Source organism: Orcinus orca, chromosome 11, assembly GCF_937001465.1.
Source record: "Orcinus orca chromosome 11, mOrcOrc1.1, whole genome shotgun sequence".
NCBI classification, from domain to species: Eukaryota; Metazoa; Chordata; class Mammalia; order Artiodactyla; family Delphinidae; genus Orcinus; species Orcinus orca.
The window spans coordinates 81,693,887-81,714,876 of NC_064569.1; the positions used below are offsets into that span (position 1 = coordinate 81,693,887).

At 38.1% G+C, this 20,990-nt stretch overlaps 1 protein-coding gene across 10 annotated transcripts in view; it reads right to left on the bottom strand.

The window, feature by feature from the left end:
• BLTP3B (bridge-like lipid transfer protein family member 3B) overlaps window positions 1–20,990 on the bottom strand; it is a 104,089-nt gene that overhangs the window by 3,232 nt on the left and 79,867 nt on the right. For all 10 annotated transcript variants that reach the window (XM_033427660.2, XM_004269492.3, XM_033427665.2 and 7 more), the window contains 3 exons: window positions 10,546–10,799; window positions 10,120–10,228; window positions 894–1,087 (listed from right to left, as the gene is read on the bottom strand). In XM_033427660.2, coding sequence (XP_033283551.1) covers window positions 894–1,087; window positions 10,120–10,228; window positions 10,546–10,799 — 557 coding nt within the window. The remainder of the gene's footprint in view (window positions 1–893; window positions 1,088–10,119; window positions 10,229–10,545; window positions 10,800–20,990) is intronic.

Here is a 20,990-nt window from a genome sequence, read left to right on the forward strand (position 1 = left end):
CTAGTACATATAACACATGAAACACTATGTTCTGACTACCGTTTACATGCTTCTGTCTTTCCCACTAAACTTTGAGTTTCTTAATAGACAGGGAGTGGTATACTGTTACAATTCTATATCCTTAGCTTAGAGTTGACATCCAACAAATCCTGTTAAACAGATGAATGAACTCATTCTGTGGTTCTATCATAGAGAATTAAAATTCTGCTGGACAGAATTTGATAACAGCAAAAAATAAAAAGCAACTCAAATATTAACAAATGTTAAGAGGAACCTTTAGAAATGACAATACGTCCACACCCATATTAATCTGCCACTAACAATAAATATGAAGCATCGACTATACTTGAATTAAAAAAACAAATAAAATACATATATGAAGCATATGTAGTAATATGGAAGATATCTGTTAAACAATGTTATGTAAAAAAAATACAGTTATATACACTAGAATAGTAATTGTTTAGAAAAATTACTAAAGAGCCTGGGAGGCTCTGGAAAGAGCCTGGGAGGAAAAATTTAAAAATACTGACAGCACTGTAGGAGGTTACAATATGTTAGAGTTGTTTTAAAATATTTTTCCAAAGTTCTGAAACGTAACAATACTTTTGCAACTTAAAAATAAGACATCAAAATGAATATATCTTCCAAGAAGCCTTCGTGGATTCCAGAAACTGGCACTGTCTCACACTTACTCCTTTATCTTCCATCAGACTACAAACTCTGTGAAGGCTGGGGATGTCCATACCTTGCTCAACACTGTATCAACAGCATCTAACACAGTGCCTGGCATATAACAAGCACTCAACAAATGTTAAATAAGTAAATAATGTCTTAACTATTTAATATTTAATTGCTGAAACTGAATGAAAATGAACTAGTTTTTCCATTACCTGTTCCCTAGTAAAGTCAAAGGAGCACTCAGGAAAGTTGACTGACTGAGAAGGCCAAGGAACCTCTGGGCTCGTCTGAGTGGCTTGAGTGACACTGTGTTGTTTTTTCAGATCACACTTTCCACTGGTAAGCAGCACTGAATCACTTTCGACATCTTCTTTCAAATCATTTCTAGTGTTAAGCATCTGAGAATCTAATACAACAAATAAATACTCAGATAACATTTCTAAATACTTGATAAATCTTAAGTTCTCTTGTGAAAAACTAATTTAAAAATGAGTATCTCTATTAGTAGGAAGACATTATGAAACAGAAAAACAATAAAGTCAATAAAACAAAAAAGCTCATTCATTGAAAAGATGAACAAAATCAAAACCAAAAGCTCATCTGTTGGATGAATAAAATTGATAAAACCTTAGTTAGATGGACCAAAAAATAAAAAAGGAAACAAATTACTAGAATCAGAAATGGAAGAGGGGACGTTACTATCAACCTAACAGAAATAAAAATAATTGTAAAGGAATACTGTGAAGAACTGTATACTAATAAATTAGACAGCTTAGACGAAACAGAAAAATTCCTACAAAGACACAAGCTACCAAAATAGACACAAATACAACAGGTAAAGAGATTAAATCAGTAATCAAAAACAAGTGATGGTGCTTCAGGTATAGCCAGATACTGAAATTCATACGATGTCCTCAGGAGTGTCAATTTAGGAACCTGACTCTCTCTACTTCTCAGGTCCACTTTTCTTCTCTTCTGGGTTAGTTCAGTCATATCATGGCAAAGGTAGACTCTGGTGACCCCAAACAAGTAAGTTTTACAGCCTGTGACCCCTTCTCTCTCAGTGTCCTTTTCAATTCACAAAAAAAGACTCAGAATGCTTGGGTCACAGTCCATTCATGTATCACTCAGTGTCCCAAGGGCTGAAATCTTTTGACTGGCCCTGCTGGGTCCCATCTCCATTTTTGTGATAGGGTTATATGATTGCTAAGTCCACCAAAATCACATGCAACAGTCATGATAGAAAGGCAGTTCACCATATCAAATTACACTGAGCAGACAAAAGAGTAATACTGCTCAAAATAATTTTTCCCCTTAAAAAGATTTCCAGGGCTTCCCTGGTGGCGCAGTGGTTGAGAGTCCGCCTGCCGATGCAGGGGACACGGTTCGTGCCCCGGTCCAGGAGGATCCCACATGCCGCAGAGCGGCTGGGCCCGTGAGCCGTGGCCACTGAGCCTGCACGTCCGGAGCCTGTGCTCCGCAACGGGAGAGGCCACAACAGTGAGAGGCCCGCGTACCGCAAAAAAAAAAAAAAAAAAGATTTCCAGAAGGGGTTAGCTAAGTCAAAGAACAAAAATATTTTTTAAAGCTTTTGTTCATATTGCCAAATTACCCTCCATAATGGTTCCATCAACTTTACCCCTATTCTGTATATATAAAAATGGAATAGTTCCATCAACATGGATAAATGACATCAAGTTGAGTTTTGGTTTCTTCTTGGGTTCATTATATTACAGTGGTCTCAAATCAGAAACTACTTTTTATAATATTGTCCTGTACTGATTATGTTTTAGTACTACTAAAAAATGTAGGAAAAAAACTACAAAAACTGTTGTACTGGTTCAGACTAGCATACAATTCAGCTTGGCAGTGACTGTAAGAGAAATTCTAAAGTACTATGCCATGGAAAAGCCAACTTCTCCACTCTTTCAACCTCAAAAAATTAATAACACCGCTAAAATTCTACTTGATTACAAATTTATAACATACTTTTGTTTTTCAAACTTGTAGAGGAGCAAAACTCTTCTTTTAAATGAAATCTGACATAGAATGCTAATATGAACTAAAAAAAAAAAAAAGCTGAGTTACATAGGCTGTAGTGAGAAAAATAGAGGGCCCAAGACCCATTTTATTTAGCCTATATCTCACTACTCATGGGATCCTAAGAATAAAGAAAAAACCACTGACCAAACAATTCTGAAACCCATTTTATTTCGATCACTAGCAGGTGGAATGAGGAGAGAAAAGGGAAGGAGAGGGAAAGAAGAGAAGAGGAAGAAATATGGGAAGAGAAAAAGAAGGAATGAAATAGAGGAGGAGGGAGGAGAGAGAGCTAGAGAGTGGAGGAGACAGAGGAGTGAGGATGGGAAAAGAGGAAGAGGGATGTAGCTGTAACTGGAGATAAAGACGGAGAGTTAACTGTGAGTCTGCTTTGCATATACACTCATTTGTAGTACCTAAATTTTAGATTCCACATATAAGTGAAATCATTAGTATTTCTTTTTCTCTGTCTGACTTATTTCGCTAAGCTTAATATTCTCTAGGTACACTCATGTTGCTGTAAATGGCAGAATTCATTCTTTTTTATGGTTGAGTAATATTCCACAGTGTGTGTGTTTATATATATATATATCTATCTCATATCTTCTTTATCCATTTGGGTTGCTTCCATATCTTGGCTACTGTAAAGAGTGCTGCTCTGAACAGAAACAGACTCACAGATACAGAAAACAAACCAGTGGTTACCAAAAGGGAGAAGAAAGCAGGGAGGGGCAAATGAGGAATATGAGACCAAGAGATACAAACTACTAGGTATAAAATAGATTAAAATAGATAAACAACAAGGATATATTGTATAGCACAGAGAAGTATAGGCATTATCTTGTAATAACTTTTAATGGAGTATAATCTATAAAAATATTGAATCACTATACTGTACACCTGAAACTAATATAATATTGTGAATCAACAATACTTCAATTAGGAAAAAAAAAGAGGGAAAGATAAGTAGGGAGAAGCAGGTAGGAAGGGAAAAGGAAGAGATAAGAAGGGGAGGAATGAGGAGGAAGAGGCAGGAAGAAGCAAGTGTAAAGATGGGAGGGACTGGAAAGGGATAGGAAAGGAGAGAACCTGTAACTGACAAGGGTAATTGGAGTCTATTACTATAGAAAGACATATTTCCTTTTATTTACTTTAAAAGAGCTTCTTTCTAGCTCTTTCTAGAGCTTTCAAGCTTCTTTCTTGTTTTTTTTTTTTTGCGGTACGCGGGCCTCTCACTGTTGTGGCCTCTCCCGTTGCGGAGCACAGGCTCTGGACGCGCAGGCTCAGCGGCCATGGCTCACGGGCCTAGCCGCTTCGCGGCACGTGGGATCCTCCCGGACCGGGGCACGAATCCGTGTCCCCTGCATCGGCAGGCGGACTCTCAACCACTGCGCCACCAGGGAAGCCCTTCTTTCTAGTTTTTAAGACAAATTTTGATGAACAAATCCATGCCCCTCATGGATGAAATGTGCACCTTACGACAATGTACACTTTTCCCCTCGCATAGGCTCTGCTAGTTACTTTCTAGATCTTGTACCTTGGACAAGCCATTCAACTTATCTAAACTTTAATTTCTTCATTTGCAAAAAGGAGATGATAAGAATACTTGCCTTAATTATCTCAAAGGGTTATGGTAAGAATTAAGTGAGTCAATATTTAATGTAAAAGAACTTAACAAACTGGAAAGCATTATTCAAATATTAACTGCTGTTAGTACCACAGCAGGTGTTCAATAAATACTTGACTCTAAATCGAGGTTTTAACAGTTCTCTGTTTATTCAGACAGAAGATGTCTATTCATTTGTCTTCTCTGAGTGTCATACAGGCACTCTTCCGAGTTTAGGTTTTACACTACTCCTTAGGTTTAGTAATTTAAAAATTCTTCCCTCATTCCCAGTGAGGAAGTATTATGGCAATGATTCTAAGGCTGTATATGGCAAAGAGTTGTTCATCACGGACCGTTAAATATACAATGCCCCATCCTACCCCCAACATTCCAATATAATCTATTGGGAGGTACTCCCTCACAACACTTTTGCTGGGAGTCAATGCCACAATGGGCACTCTCTCAGATGGGAGTATGCCAGGTCCTAGGTGTGTTGGGTGCAAGACATGTTGAGAGACAGGACACTACTATTAAAATTAATTAACAGCACATGGCATAGGATATACACACATACTATATATATATATATATATATATATATATACATACACACATATATACACACACACACACACACACACACACACCCCCAAACACATACACAACAAACATTTTCTATCTTTTTCTCTTATAATAGTGTTATTAAGTTACTCAATTAGTCATATTTCACTGGAGCAACAAGAAATTGTAGTATACCTTTGTAATTTTCTGAAAAATTATTTTAACTTTCTCTTTACTGAAAAACTAGTCTTTCCCAAGAAGTGTGGAGTACTATGATAAGTGGCAATAAATAAATAAAAACAAAAAAACACCTATTCCTTCATGATGAACTTTATTTAATCACATCCAGAGCAGCTGCAAGTATACCTCATAGTACACTAAAAGAACAGGAAGGAGTAAAGAAAAATATTAGGTAAGCTGCTATTATCACAGCAACAAACACCTAAAACTAATTTTTGAAACACCTACTAGTCAGATTATTCTGAATGCTCCTGTTGGCTAAATAAATTTGTTTTAAGGGAGAAAAAATCAGCATACCTCAAAATTTCTTTCCTTATTTTTCTTTTTTGGCTGTGCCACGTGGCTTGCAGGATCTCAGTTCCCCAACCAGGGATTGAACCTGGGCCACGCAGTGAAAGCACCGAATCCTAATCAATAGACCACCAGGGAATGCCCATACTTGAAAATTTCTTAAAGAGCTATTTGAGAAAGTAGGGCCATTCAAATTATTTACCCAAAGTGCTTCAAAATTCTAAGAAGCAAATAAAATTGTTAAATACTTGTTTATCATGGCTAATATATTAATTTGAGTAGTATTTATGATACATTATCATACAAGCTTTATGTGCGATACATTAGACTATGTGTTACATTACGTACATCATACACCAAAGACCCTCATGCAATTCATTTCCACATGATAAGAAAAATAACATAATGTAATCTGCTTCATGATATTGCGCTTAGGAATACACTGAAATAAAACATGAGACACTCTGTATAAAACAAAGCATACTTGCTTATGCTTAAAACATGTTGTTCTTTCCAGAGACAATGGAAAACTATTTTAAAATAAATTGTCTTAAATTTTGTACAATTGCTAATATCCTGAATAACACAACAAACTTTTCCATCGTCTCAATGAGCTTTTGAAAGGTACATCAACAATTTACAGGACTTCCCTGGTGGCACAGTGGTTAAGAATCTGCCTGCCAATGCAGGGGACACGGGTTCAAGCTCTGGTCCAGGAAAATCCCACATGCCGCAGACCAACTAGGCCCGTGCGCCATAACTACTGAGCCTGTGCTCTAGAGCCTGCGAGCCACAACTACTGAGCCTGCGTGCCACAGCTACTGAAGGCTGTACACCTAGAGCCCACGGTCTGCAACAAGAGAAGCCACTGCAATGAGATGCCTGTGCACAGCAACAAAGAGTAGCCCCCACTGGCCACAACTAGAGAAAGCCTGTGCGCAGCAACAAAGACCCAACACAGCCAAAAATAAATAAATATTTTTTTTTAAAAAGTAATGCTTAAAAAAAAAATTTTATATACATGAGTACTGCTGCTAAATTTAAATAATACCCTGAGTTTTGATGCCCACTTAAAGAAAATCTAGGATATGCTTTTCTCTAACATTTCATCACTACCTAAATGGCTTTGCTGAAAAGATCCAAGTGTCACTGTAAAAACATGAAATAAGAAAAATTATATTCCTAAAATGTAAAACATTTGATAAGGAGCAAGAGTTTTCAAAAATGTAAGAAATGAAGTGTATAAATATGTGACATATTCTGAAAAGATAAATATGTGATTTTTTTTTTTGGCCACACCACGGGGCATGTGGGATCTTAGTTCCCCGACCAGGGATCGAACCTGCGCCCCCTACAATGGAAGCGCAGAGTCTTAACCAATGGACCGCCAGGGAAGTGCCTCATATGTGATTTTTTTTTTTTAACCCATACAACTTTAAAGACAAATCCAAATGGAGTTTCCATACTGAAATGATCTTGCAAATATATGCCCTTGCTGTATCAGTGATTCACTTTTGCCTTAGCTACTACATTAAAATACAGTTCACAATTGGTAAAATATGTATTGATATTTCACTAATTGTAAAATATAGATAAGAAATATAGGGGAAAATACAGAGAAAATTTTTTCAAAGCACCTTGATTTTAAATTAGTTTTTACTCATTAAATTGATGTTTATTTAATTCTTTATTTCTCCATTATGTGTATGCAAGTGGATATTTTTCTTTAGATATTATAAACCTCTCATTTAAAACAAATATTTGTTTTTGTTTTCTTTAGCAAATAGTAATTAATCTCACTCAGTTGCCAATAAATCCCCAACAGTTAGAGCAAGGATTGTTTTAAATTTTGTCAAGTATAGATATTTTATTTGGGACTTCCCTGGTGGCGCAGTGGTTAAGAATCCACCTGCCAATGAAGGGGACACAGGTTAGAGCCCTGGTCTGGGAAGATCCCACATACTGCGGAGCAACTAAGCCCGTGTGCCACAACTACTGAGCCTGTGTGTCACAACTACTGAAGCCCGTGTGCTTAGAGCCCGTGCTCTGCAACGAGAAGCTCACGCACTGCAACGAAGAGTAGCCCCCACACCGCAACAAAGACCCAACGCAGCCAAAAATAAAATTAATTAATTAATTTAAAAATATTTTATTTTCTGGTACATTTTTATGTCAATGACAAACTTTATTGCACTGATATCAGAGAAATGGTCTGCATGAACTTCATGTTTTGGAATCTGTTGATATTTTCTTTAAGACTGAATTAATAGAGAAGTTTTATGGGTATTTGAAATTACCCATTTGTTGAATTCAAATATATATATATATACATACACATACACACACACACATATTTATATTTATGTATCTATACTTGTACTCTGAGAGGCATGTAAAAGTTTCTCTATGATTGTAGCATCTCAATATGATATGATTCCATTTCTCTTTACTTCAAATAGGTTTGCTTTATATTTTTCAGTTATGTTGTTAGATGGATAAAGGTTTATGACTGAGGTATGTTTTGGGGGATCTTTTATCAATATGAAATCTCTCTCTGAGGCCAAAGACTTTAAGAGGCACCTCACAAAAGAAGATATATAGATGGCAAATCAGCATACGAAAAGATGTGTACATCATATGTCATCAGGGAAATGCAAATTAAAACAACAGCATACCACTACACACCTACTTAGAATGGCCAAAATCCAGAACATTGACAACACCAAATGTTAGTGAGAACATAGACCAACAAGAAATCTCATCCACAGCTGGTAAGAATGTAAAATAGTACAGCCATTTTCTTACAAAACTAAATGTACTCTTAACCATAAGATCCAGCAATCACACTCCTTGGTATTTACCCAAAGGAGCTGAAAACTTATGTCTACACAAACACCTGCATGTGAATGTGTACAGCAGTTTTATTCATAACTGCCAAAATATGGAAGCAACCAAGATGCCCTTCAGTAGGTGAAATAAACTGTGGAACATTCAGACAATGGAATATTATTTGGCTCTAAAAGGAAATGAGCTATTAAGCCTTGAAAAGACATGGAGAAACCTTAAATCATATAACTAAGTGAAAGAAGCCAATCTGAGGGCTTCCCTGGTGGCGCAGTGGTTGAGAGTCCGCCTGCCGATGCAGGGGACACGGGTTCGTGCCCCGGTCCGGGAAGATCCCACATGCCGCGGAGTGGCTGGGCCCGTGAGCCATGGCCACTGAGCCTACGCATCCGGAGCCTGTGCTCTGCAACAGGAGAGGCCACAACAGTGAGAGGCCCGCGTACCTCAAAAAAAAAAAGAAGCCAATCTGAGACAGCTACATACTGTATGATTCAGGTCTGACTCTGGATATCTCTTGAAGGTAGAGCTGATAGATTTTAGGTGACCTACTATTTTTTACTTCAAAAATCAGGCTTTTAATTTTCAAGGATTTCTAACTGGTTATTTTCCATAAAAGCTTGTTCTTGTTTTGAGTTCAAAATCCTATCATCTGTCTGAGGATATTAATTATAATTCTTTAAAAGTCTCAACTTTTCTTCAGCACTCTGAAGCACTGGAACACTCTGTTCTGGTTTTGTGTAAGACAGACCTGCAGTTTTGGGATATAAAGCATCTGGGAGCAAGAGCCATATAACAAACCTAACTTCTCACACCTGAGCTATCTTCACCTGAGCTTTTATCAGTAATGAAGATGACATTTTTTTTTAATTAATTTTTATTTTTGGCTGTGTTGGGTCTGTGCGAGGGCTTTCTCTAGTTGTGGCAAGCGGGGGCCAGTCTTCATCGCGGTGCGCAGGCCTCTCACTGTCATGGCCTCTCTTGTTGCGGAGCACAGGCTCCAGACGCGCAGGCTCAGCAGTTGTGGCTCACGGGCCTAGTTGCTCCGCGGCATGTGGGATCCTCCCAGACCAGGGCTCGAACCCGTGTCCCCTGCATTAGCAGGCGGATTCTCAACCACTGCGCCACCAGGGAACCCCAAAGATGACATTTGATCTTCGTTGGCCTGACTTCTATGTTTGCTGTAGCTGTTCCCCAGCTCCAGAGAGGAAGGACTCTTCAGTCAAGAGTGCCCCACAAACTGCTTCTACCTCAGCAATAGTCTTCTCTTTCATGGTTTCTGGCTACAGATTTTTCTGGTTTGTCTCTTATCAGTCCCTTACATTTCACCCTCAAGTAGCTACTAACAAAGTGAGGACTAGAATACCTAGGTCTACCAACTCAAGCTCTTTCCACTACTCCACACTACCTTAGAAGACACAGTCCTTACATTAGAGACCTTAGAAATCTTGCTAGAATGGAGATACAAGCACTGAAACAGAACTAAATACATAGCAATATACTATAAGTAACTAAGGTATGGAGAATAAGTACTCAAGAATTTTAAGAAGTCACATCAAGTTATAGAGAAGGGTTCATTGAAAAGGAGAAGATTGAGATAACCCTGGAAGGACTTCATTCAAAACACCTTTGTAGAACAGATACTAAATCAATTATAGATGAGTTATTCCTGAGCTAGAGGTTCATACATGGATGATATTTTATCACAATGTACTCACAGTGTCCCTAAATCATCTACTACTACATATGCATACACATATAAAATAGTATATAAAAAGTATGAGTGAAAAAAAAACAATCAGCATACTAATAATGACATATTTCAGTTAAATGTTCACTTAAACTGTTTTCATATGTACCTCTGATATGAAAAGAGCCATCATCATTTCTCTCTACCACAAGATGATCAATATGAACAGTTACAGGAGCTGGTTCAAAGGATACTGTATTACTACGAGGACTGTCATCCTACAGGAAAGATAAATAGTATTGGCATGTTGTTATTAAAGTAAAAGATAAAATTAATCATCTTCAATTAATCATTTTCTTAAACATTACGTCAGCCAATAATATTCTTAATGAGTTTGAAATATATCTTTAACATGCTTTAGTTCATACAGTGAGAAAACTGCTCATTTTATTTTGATATTTTCTAATTTCTATGAAAAATCTCTACACCATCACCACAAAGACCAACCAGTTCATATTTCTAGACATGAATCAAAGTCCAGGTAGGCAAAGTGAACATTTATAACATGAAAATATAAAAATATTTGTTAACATACTTTTAAATTTATTTTTGTGTTAGAAACTTGTATCTTCATTGGCATCACTGTTGCAACAGTTTCATCTTCCAAAAAATGTTGAATATTCATAAGAGAAGATATAAGAAACTCAGTGCTAAAGTTTTCTATATGGCACTGCAGAAAGCCATTCTTTTCTGCAAGCAAAGAGTGTATTACAGCACCAGGCCCACTTTCAAATCTCAGAGTAATCTCAGGAGAGGATTTAGAATGAATTACAGCTTTATGATCTGAACCTATGAAAAAAGAACAAATAAAAATTATAACTTTGTAGCACTACTCAGACATGTCACTCTCAATTACCGGTCATTATTGTCACTTTGTACAATGTTAAAGCAATAATAAACTTTTAATATTTACTCTTAAAATAAGATATTTACAGTACATGTACCTCACCTTAATTTTCCCAATTTTCATTTTTATAGACAATCTTCTACTGCAATAACGCTGTCTTGTCTATACTTTTCTAAAATATTTATTTATTTATTTATGCCTGCGTTGGGTCTTTGTTGGTGTGCGTGGGCTTTCTCTAGCTGCGGCGAGCAGGGAGCAGGGGCTACTCTTCGTTATGCTGCGCGGGCTTCTCACTGCAATGGTTTCTCTTGTTGCGGAGCACAGGCTCTAGGCATGCGGGCTTCAGTACTTGCGGCACACAGGCTTAGGTGCTCCACGGCATGTGGGATCTTCCTGGAGCAGGGCTCAAACCCGTGTCCCCTGCATTGGCAGGCAGATTCTTAACCACTGTGCCACCAGGAAAGCCCTGTCTTGTCTATACTTTTATATATATTTTTTGGTAACATGGAAAAACATGCCGTGATATAAATCTGATGATGCATAACTCAGATATTTGGAGTGTGTCTGAGTGTGTACATAGCTATACATTTATTATATAATGGACAACTGTGATGAAGAAACAGTCATGGCATTTAAAGTGACTCAAGCCATTTCTCAAGTAGTGACAAAAGCCTGAAGTTTTGTACATTCTTCATTAAAATTAGGCCCTTAAATAACTGGAAAGGTAAATAGAGAAGACCCCATTAACACGTTACTACTAGAAGACAATTTTGAAACTAAAATTATAGCAAAGGAAATATATTTATGTTTATATTTATATTTACATTTATTTATGCCTTGGTCTTGCTCCAAAAAAGAATTTGAGGTGGCTTACAGAGCTATAAATACTCAAGTTCAAAACAAATTTCTTTAATTTCAATAAACACCCATAAAATATCTTTAAAAATAAAAGTTCCTAGTGGAACTACTTAAGTGAATTGGCGCTCATGGTAACTATTTTGTTTATTTTACATTACCTAGCTCTCAAAAGAATAGGAGAAAACATGCACGTGGTATAATCAGATTAAAAAAATAAGTAGGGGAGAGAGAGGGAAGATGGCGGAAGAGTAAGACACGGAGATCACCTTCCTCCCCACAGATACATCAGAAATACATCTACACGTGGAACAACTCCTACAGAACACCTACTGAATGCTGGTAGAAGACCTCAAACCTCCCAAAAGACAAGAAACTCCCTACGTACCTGGTTAGGGCAAAAGAAAAAAGAATAAACAGAGACAAAAGAACAGGGACACGACCTGCACCAGTGGGAGGGAGATGTGAAGGAGGAAAGGTTTCCACACACCAGGAAGCCCCTTCGCGGGTGGAGACTGTGGGTGGCGGAGGGGGAAAGCTTCGGTGCCGCGGCGGAGAGCACAGCAACAGGAGTGCGGAGGGAAAAGCGGAGAGATTCCCGCACAGAGGATCGGTGCCGACCGGCACTCACCAGCCCGAGAGGCTTGTTTGCTCACCCGCTGGGACGGGCGGGGCTGGGAGCTGAGTCTCGGGCTGCGGTCGGAGCGCACGGAGAGGAATGGCACTGGCAGCGTGAACACGGCCTGCAGGGGGTTAGTGCACCATGGCTAGCCGGGAGGGAGTCCAGGGAAAAGTCTGGACCTGCCGAAGAGGCAAGAGACTTTTTCTTCCCTCTTTGTTTCCTGGTATGCGAGGAGAGAGGATTAAGAGCGCTGCTTAAAGGAGCTCCAGAGACAGGCACAAGCCGCGGCTTACAGCGCGGACCCCAGAGTCGGGCATGAGACGCTAAGGCTGCTGCGGCCACCACCAAGAAGACTGTGTGTGAGCACAGGCCACTCTCCACACCCCCTCTTCCGGGGAGCCTGTGCAGCCCGCCACCGCCAGGGTCCCGGGATCCAGGGACAACTTCCCCGGGAGAACACACAGCGCGCCTCACGCTGGTGCAACGTCACGCAGGCCTCTGCCGCTGCAGGTTCACCCCGCACTCCATACCCCTCCCTGCCCCCGGCCTGAGTGAGCCAGAGCCCCCGAATCAGCAGCTCCTTTAACCCCGTCCTGTCTGAGCAAAGAACAGACACCCTCAGGTGACGTACACGCAGAGGCGGGACCAAATCCAAAGCTGAACCCCGGGAGCTGTGCGAACAAAGAAGACAAAGGGAAATCTCTCCCAGCAGCCTCAGGAGCAGCAGATTAAAGCTCCACAATCAACTTGACGTACCCTGCATCTGTGGAATACCTGAAAAGACAACGAATCATCCCAAATTCAGGAGGTGGACTTTGAGAGCAAGATTTATGATTTTTTCCCCTTTTCCTCTTTTTGTGAGTGTGTATGTGTATGCTTCTGTCTGAGATTTTGTCTGTATAGCTTTGCTTTCACCATTTGTCCTAGGGTTCTATCCGTCCATTTTTTTTTTACTTAAAAAATTTTTTTTATTTTAGTAACTTTATTTTATTTTACCTTATTTTCCTTTATCCTCTTTCTTTCTTTCTTTCCCTTCTCTTTCTTTCTTTCCCTTCTCTTTCTTTCTTTCCTTTCTTTCTTTCCTTTCTCTTTCTTTCTTTCTTTCCTTTCTTTCTCTTTTTTCTTTCCTTTCTCTTTCTTTCTTTCTTTTATTCCTCTCTCTTTCTTTCTTTCCCCTTCCTTCCTTCCTCCCTCCCTCCCTCCCTCCCTCCCTTCCTTCTTTTTCTCCCTTTTATTCTGAGCCGTGTAGATGAAAGGCTCTTGGTGCTGCAGTTAGCAGTCATTGCTGTGCCTCTGAGGTGGGAGAGCCAACTTCAGGACACTGGTCCACAAGAGACCTCCCAGCTCCACGTAATATCAAATGGTGAAAATCTCCCAGAGATCTCCATCTCAACACCAACACATAGCTTCACTCAATGACCAGCAAGCTACAGTGCTGGACACTCTAGGCTAAACAACTAGCAAGACAGGAACACAACCCCACCCATTAGCAGAGAGGCTACCTAAAATCATAATAAGTCCACAGACACCACAAAACACACCACCAGATGTAGACCTGCCCACCAGAAAGACAAGATCCAGCCTCATCCACCAGAACACAGGCATTAGTCCCCTCCACCATGAAACCTACACAACCCACTGAACCAACTTTAGCCACTGGGGACAGACACCAAAAATGGGAACTACGAACCAGCAGCCTGCAAAAAGGAGACCCCAAACACAGTAAGATAAGCAAAATGAGAAGACCGAAAAACACACAGCAGATGAAGGAGCAAGATAAAAACCCACCAGACCTAACAAATGAAGAGGAAATAGGCAGTCTACCTGAAAAAGAATTCAGAATAATGATAGTAAAGATGATCCAAAATCTTGGAAATAGAATAAAGAAAATGCAAGAAACATTAAAAAGGACCTAGAAGAACTAAAGATGAAACAAGCAACGATGAACAACACAATAAATGAAATTAAAAATACTCTACAAGGGATCAATAGCAGAATAACTGAGACAGAAGAACGGATAAGTGACCGGGAAGATAAAACAGTGGAAATAACTACTGCAGAGCAGAATAAAGAAAAAAGAATGAAAAGAACTGAGGACAGTCTCAGAGACCTCTGGGACAACATTAAATGCACCAACATTCAAATTATTGGGGTTCCAGAAGAAGAAGAGAAAAAGAAAGGGACTGAGAAAATATTTGAAGAGATTATAGTTGAAAACTTCCCTAATATGGAAAAGGAAATACTTAATCAAGCCCAGGAAGCACAGAGACTCCCATACAGGATAAATCCAAGGAGAAACACGCCAAGACACATATTAATCAAACTGTCAAAAATTAAATACAAAGAAAACATATTAAAAACAGCAAGGGAAAAACAACAAATAACACACAGGGGAATCCCCATAAGGTTAACAACTGATCTTTCAGCAGAAACTCTGCAAGCCAGAAGTGACTAGCAGGACATATTTAAAGTAATGAAGGAGAAAAACATACAACTAAGATTACTCTACCCAGCAAGGATCTCATTCAGATTTGATGCAGAAATTAAAACCTTTACAGACAAGCAAAAGCTGAGAGACTTCAGCACCACCAAACCAGCTTTACAACAAATGCTAGGCAAGAAACACAAAAGAAGGAAAAGACCTATAATAACAAACCCAAAACAATTAAGAAAATCAGAATAGGAACATACATATTGATAATTACCTTAAGTGTAAATGGATTAAATGCTCCCACCAAAAGACACAGACTGGCTGAATGGATACAAAAACAAGACCCTTATATATGCTGTCTACAAGAGACCCACTTCAGACCTAGACACACATACAGACTGAAAGTAAGGGGATGGAAAAAGATATTCCATGCAAATGGAAACCAAAATAAAGCTGGAGTAGCAATTCTTGTATCAGACAAAATAGACTTTAAAACAAAGATTATTACAAGAGACAAAGAAGGACACTACATAAAGCTCAAGGGATCGATCCAAGAAGAAGATATGACAATTGTAAATATTTATGCACCCAACATAGCAGCACCTCAATACATAAGGCAAATACTAACAGTCATAAAAGGGGAAATCGACAGTAACACATTCATAGTAGGGGACATTAACACCCCACTTTCACCAATGGACAGATCACCCAAAATGAAAATAAATAAGGAAACACAAGCTTTAAATGATACATTAAACAAGATGGACTTAATTGATATTTATAGGACTTTCCATCCAAAAACAACAGAATACACATTTTTCTCAAGTGCTCATGGAACATTCTCTAGGATAGACAATATCCTGGGTCACAAGTCAAGCCTTGGTAAATTTAAGAAAATTGAAATTGTATCAGGTATCTTTTCCGACCACAACACTATGAGACTAGATATCAATCACAGGAAAAGATCTGTAAAAAATACAAACACATGGAGGCTAAACAATACACTACTCAATAATGAAGTGATCACTGAAGAAATCAAAGAGGAAATCAAAACATACCTAGAAACAAATGACAATGGAGACACGACGACCCAAAACTATGGGATGCAGCAAAAGCATTTCTAAGAGGGAAGTTTATAGCAATACAATCCTACCTTAAGAAACAGGAAACATCTCGAATAAACAACCTAACCTTGCATCTAAAGCAATAAGAGAAAGAACAAAAAACCCTCAAAGTTAGCAGAAGGAAAGAAATCATAAATATCAGATCAGAAATAAATGAAAAAGAAATGAAGGAAACGATAGCAAAGATCAATAAAACTAAAAGCTCGTTATTTGAGAAGATAAACAAAATTGATAAACCACCAGCCAGACTCATCAAGAAAAAAAGGGAGAAGACTCAAACCAATAGAATTAGAAATGAAAAAGGAGAAGTAACAACTAACACTGCAGAAATACAACAGATCATGAGAGATTACTACAAGCAACTCTATGACAATAAAATGGAAAACCTGGAAGAAATGGACGAATTCTTAGAAATGCGCAACCTGCCAAGACTGAACCAGGAAGAAACAGAAAATATGAACAGACCAATCACAAGCACTGAAATTGAGACTGTGATTAAAAATCTTCCAAGAAACAGAAGCACAGGACCAGATGGCTTCACAGGCGAACTCTATCAAACATTTAGAGAAGAGCTAACACCTATCCTTCTCAAACTCTTCCAAAATATAGCAGAGGGAGGTACACTCCCAAACTCATTCTACGAGGCCACCATCACCCTGATACCAAAACCAGACAAGGATGTCACAAAGAATGAAAACTACAGGCCAATATCACTGATGAACATAGATGCAGAAATCCTCAACAAAATATTAGCAAACAGAATCCAACAGCACATTAAAAGGATCATACATCATGATCAAGTGGGGTTTATTCCAGGAATGTATTCTTCAATATACGCAAATCAATCAATGTGATAACACCATATTAACAAATGGAAGGAGAAAAACCATATGGTCATCTCAATAGATGCAGAGAAAGCTTTCGACAAAATTCAACACCCGTTTATGATAAAAACCCTCCAGAATGTAGGCATAGAGGGAACTTTCCTCAACTTAATAAAGGCCATATATGACAAACCCACAGCCAACATCATCCTCAATGGTTCAAAACTGAAAGAATTTTCACTAAGATCAGGAACAAGACAAGGTTGCCCACTCTCACCACTCTTATTCAATATAGTTTTGGAAGTTTTAGCCACAGCAATCAGAGAAGAAAAGGAAAGAAAAGGAACCCAAATCGGAAAAGAAGTAAAGCTGTCACTGTTTGCAGATGACATGATACTATACATAGAGAATCCTAAAGATGCCACCAGAAAACTACTAGAGCTAATCAATGAATTTGGTAAAGTAGCAGGATACAAAATTAATGCACAGAAATCTCTTGCATTACTATACACTACTGATGAATAATCTGAAAGTGAAATCAAGAATACATTCCCATTTACCACTGCAACAAAAAGAATACAATATCTAGGAATAAACCTACCTAAGGAGACAAAAGACCTGTATGCAGAAAATTATAAGACACTGATGAAAGAAATTATGGATGAAAGAAATAGATGGAGAGATATACCATGTTCTTGGATTGGAAAAATTAACATTGTGAAAATGACTCTACTACCCAAAGCAATCTACAGATTCAATGCAATCCCTATCAAACTATCACTGGCAGTTTTCAAAGAACTAGAACAAAAAATTTCACAATTTGTATGGAAACACAAAAGATCCCGAATAGCCAAAGCAATCTTGAGAACGAAAAACGGAGCTGGAGGTATCAGGCTCCCTGACTTCAGACTATACTACAAAGCTACAGTAATCAAGACAATACGGTACTTGTACAAAAACAGAAATACAGATCAATGGAACAGGATAGAAAGCCCATAGATAAACCCACACACATATAGTCACCTTATCTTTGATAAAGGAGGCAGGAATGTACCGTGGAGAAAGGACAGCCTCTTCAATAAGTGGTGCTGGGAAAACTGGACAGGTACATTTAAAAGTATGAGATTAGATCACTCCCTAACACCATACACAAAAATGAGCTCAAAATGGATTAAAGACCTAAATGTAAGGCCAGAAACTATCAAACTTCTGGAGGAAAACATAGGCAGAACACTCTATGACATAAATCACAGCAAGATCCTTTTTGACCCACCTCATAGAGAAATGGAAATAAAAACAAAAATAAACAAATGGGACCTAATGAAACTGCAAAGCTTTTGTACAGCAAGGGAAACCATAAACAAGACCAAAATACAATCCTTAGAATGGAGAAAATATTTGCAAATGAAGCAATTGACAAAGAATTAATCTCCAAAATTTACAAGAAGCAGCTCATGCAGCTCAATAACAAGAAAACAAACAACCGAATCCAAAAATGGGCAGAAGACCTAAATAGACATTTCTCCAAAGAAGATATACAGACTGCCAACAAACACATGAAAGAATGCTCAACATCATTAATCATTAGAGAAATGCAAATCAAAACTACAATGAGATATGATCTTACACCAGTAAGAATGGCCATCATCAAAAAATCTAGAAACAATAAATGCTGGAGAGGGTATGGAGAAAAGGGAACACTCTTGCACTGCTGGTGGCAATGTGAATTGGTACAGCCACTATGGAGAACAGTATGGAGGTTACTTAAAAAACTACAAATAGAAGTACCATATGACCCAGCAATCCCACTACTGGGCATATACCCTGAGAAAACCATAATTCAAAAAGAGTCATGTACCAAAATGTTCATTGTAGCTCTATGAACAATAGCCAGGAGATGGAAACAACCTATGTGTCCATCATCAGATGAATGGATAAAGAAGATGTGGCACATATATACAATAGAATATTACTGAGCCATAAAAAGAAATGAAATTGAGTTATTTGTAATGAGGTGGATGGACCTAGAGTCTGTCATACAGAGTGAAGTAAGTCAGAAAGAGAAAGACAAATACCGTATGCTAACACATATATATGGAATTTAAGAAAAAATAAATGTCATGAAGAACCTAGGGGTAAGACAGGAATAAAGGCACAGACGTAGTGGAGAATTGAAGACACGGGGAGGGGGAAGGGTAAGCTGTGACAAAGTGAGAGAGTGGCATGGACATATATACACTACCAAACGTAAAATAGATAGCTAGAGGGAAGCAGCCACATAGTACAGGGAGATCAGCTCGGTGCTTTGTGAGGACCTAGAGGGGTGGGATAGGGAAGGTGGGAGGGAGGGAGAGGAAGAGGGAAGAGATATGGGAACATATGTATATGTATAACTAATTCACTTTGTTATAAGGCAGAAACTAACACACCATTGTAAAGCAATTATACTCCAATAAAGATGTAAAAAATAAAGAAAAAAAATAAGTAGGGAATGGAAAAGTAAAGACAAGTGGTAAGATTATTAACTTAAAATACATTATTTAAATTTCTGTGCCAAAGGTAGACCAAAAATAACTTCCTAGCAGCAAAAAGAAAAATACGATCAGTTTCACACACAATTCATAGAATCCGTGAGTTAAAAACAAACTGTTCTGGAAAGGTGAAGCTGCTTCAGTTATTGAGGGTCCAAGTTATCTGTCCCATGGGCCCTCATAAGAAGACTTCATTTATCAAATTCATGATAGAAAGATGTTTAATTTTCCTCAGTATGCGTGTGAATACTCTAGTCTTACAGAAGTGAAATGTATATATATTTATGAAGGGGAGAAAGGTGCAAGAAATTAAAGATACTTATATTTATGCAGCACGGATAGATCTCTACATGCAACATAAAGTGGAGAGTTGTTTTTAAAACTTTTATTTCAGGTAAAAATTGATATTTAATTAATGTTAGCACTATTTATTAACAATTCAAAATAAATAAATGGTATAGATACTAGAAAAGATTAAAAATACTCCTAGGGAATTCCCTGGTGGTCCACGTGGGACTTAGCTGCCAAAAAAAAAAAAAAAAAGACACCCAAAGAATTCTTTTAACAATTAAGAACTCGATATTCTAATTTTTTTAAATAGAAGGTAAAAGAAATGGTCACAAACTGATCATGGTTAGTGTTTTTTCCTGTACCAAGAAAAATAAGAGTTAACTAACTTGTCTACTTAATACTAAGAGCAACTGAAAACAAACAACTTGGTAAATGTGATTTTATTTTGCCTTTTATCTATCTGTATATCTATATAAGTCTATCTACACACAAGCATACACACACACACACATACACACTACTCACTCCAGGGAGCTGAGAGCCATAAATAATTTCAAACGAAAAAGAGTATTTAGAACAGAGGTAAAACAAAACAAAATTCTCGTTAGTCAAAAATCACTCCTGCTTATTATCTTTTATGCCATGAAACTTACATTAAGGTTTTCCTATTAAAGGAATCCAAAGTCCACCCATTACAGAAAAACAAACAAAAGCAAAAACAACTTTGCAATTTTTTTTCTTTTTTTTGTGGTACGCGGGCCTCTACTGCTGTGGCCTCTCCCGTTGCGGAACACAGGCTCCAGACGCGCAGGCCCAGCGGCCATGGCTCACGGGCCCAGCCGCTCCGCGGCATGTGGGATCCTCCCAGACCGGGGCACAAACCCGCGTCCCCTGCATCGGCAGGCGGACTCTCCACCACTGCGCCACCAGGGAAGCCCCAACTTTGCAATTTTAACTGTTCATGTCAGAGTGACAGTGTATATAAACTGTAGATCAAATACAATCTTTGTTCATATGGCTTACTAATGTTTTAAATGTTCAAGCTATTTTTTTCTCCTTTTCCCTTTATTCCCTTTCCCTTTCCTTTCCTTTCTTTCTTGTTATTTTGTTTATTTTTAAATAACCAAGACAGCTGTGAAAAAATAAGGTATTAGACAGCACTGACTGTATACCCCATACATATAAGGCATTTCAAAATGATTTCTGCAGTCAGGAACAACATGAAACAAAGTAATAAGTGGGCCATGGTAATAAGTGGGCTATAAGAAGGAGTAAAAAACTGTGCAAAAAAGTGTTTGTGTTGGGTATAGAATAGGGTCTAGCTTTGGAAATTTTATGTTCAATCTTTTTTTGTTGATTTTTCATTGACTACAAAACCTTTCCAACTATATACTTATCTTCCTCCATTTTGTATGCTATTGGGATTTACACTTGCTAATATGAAATTCTTGAAGT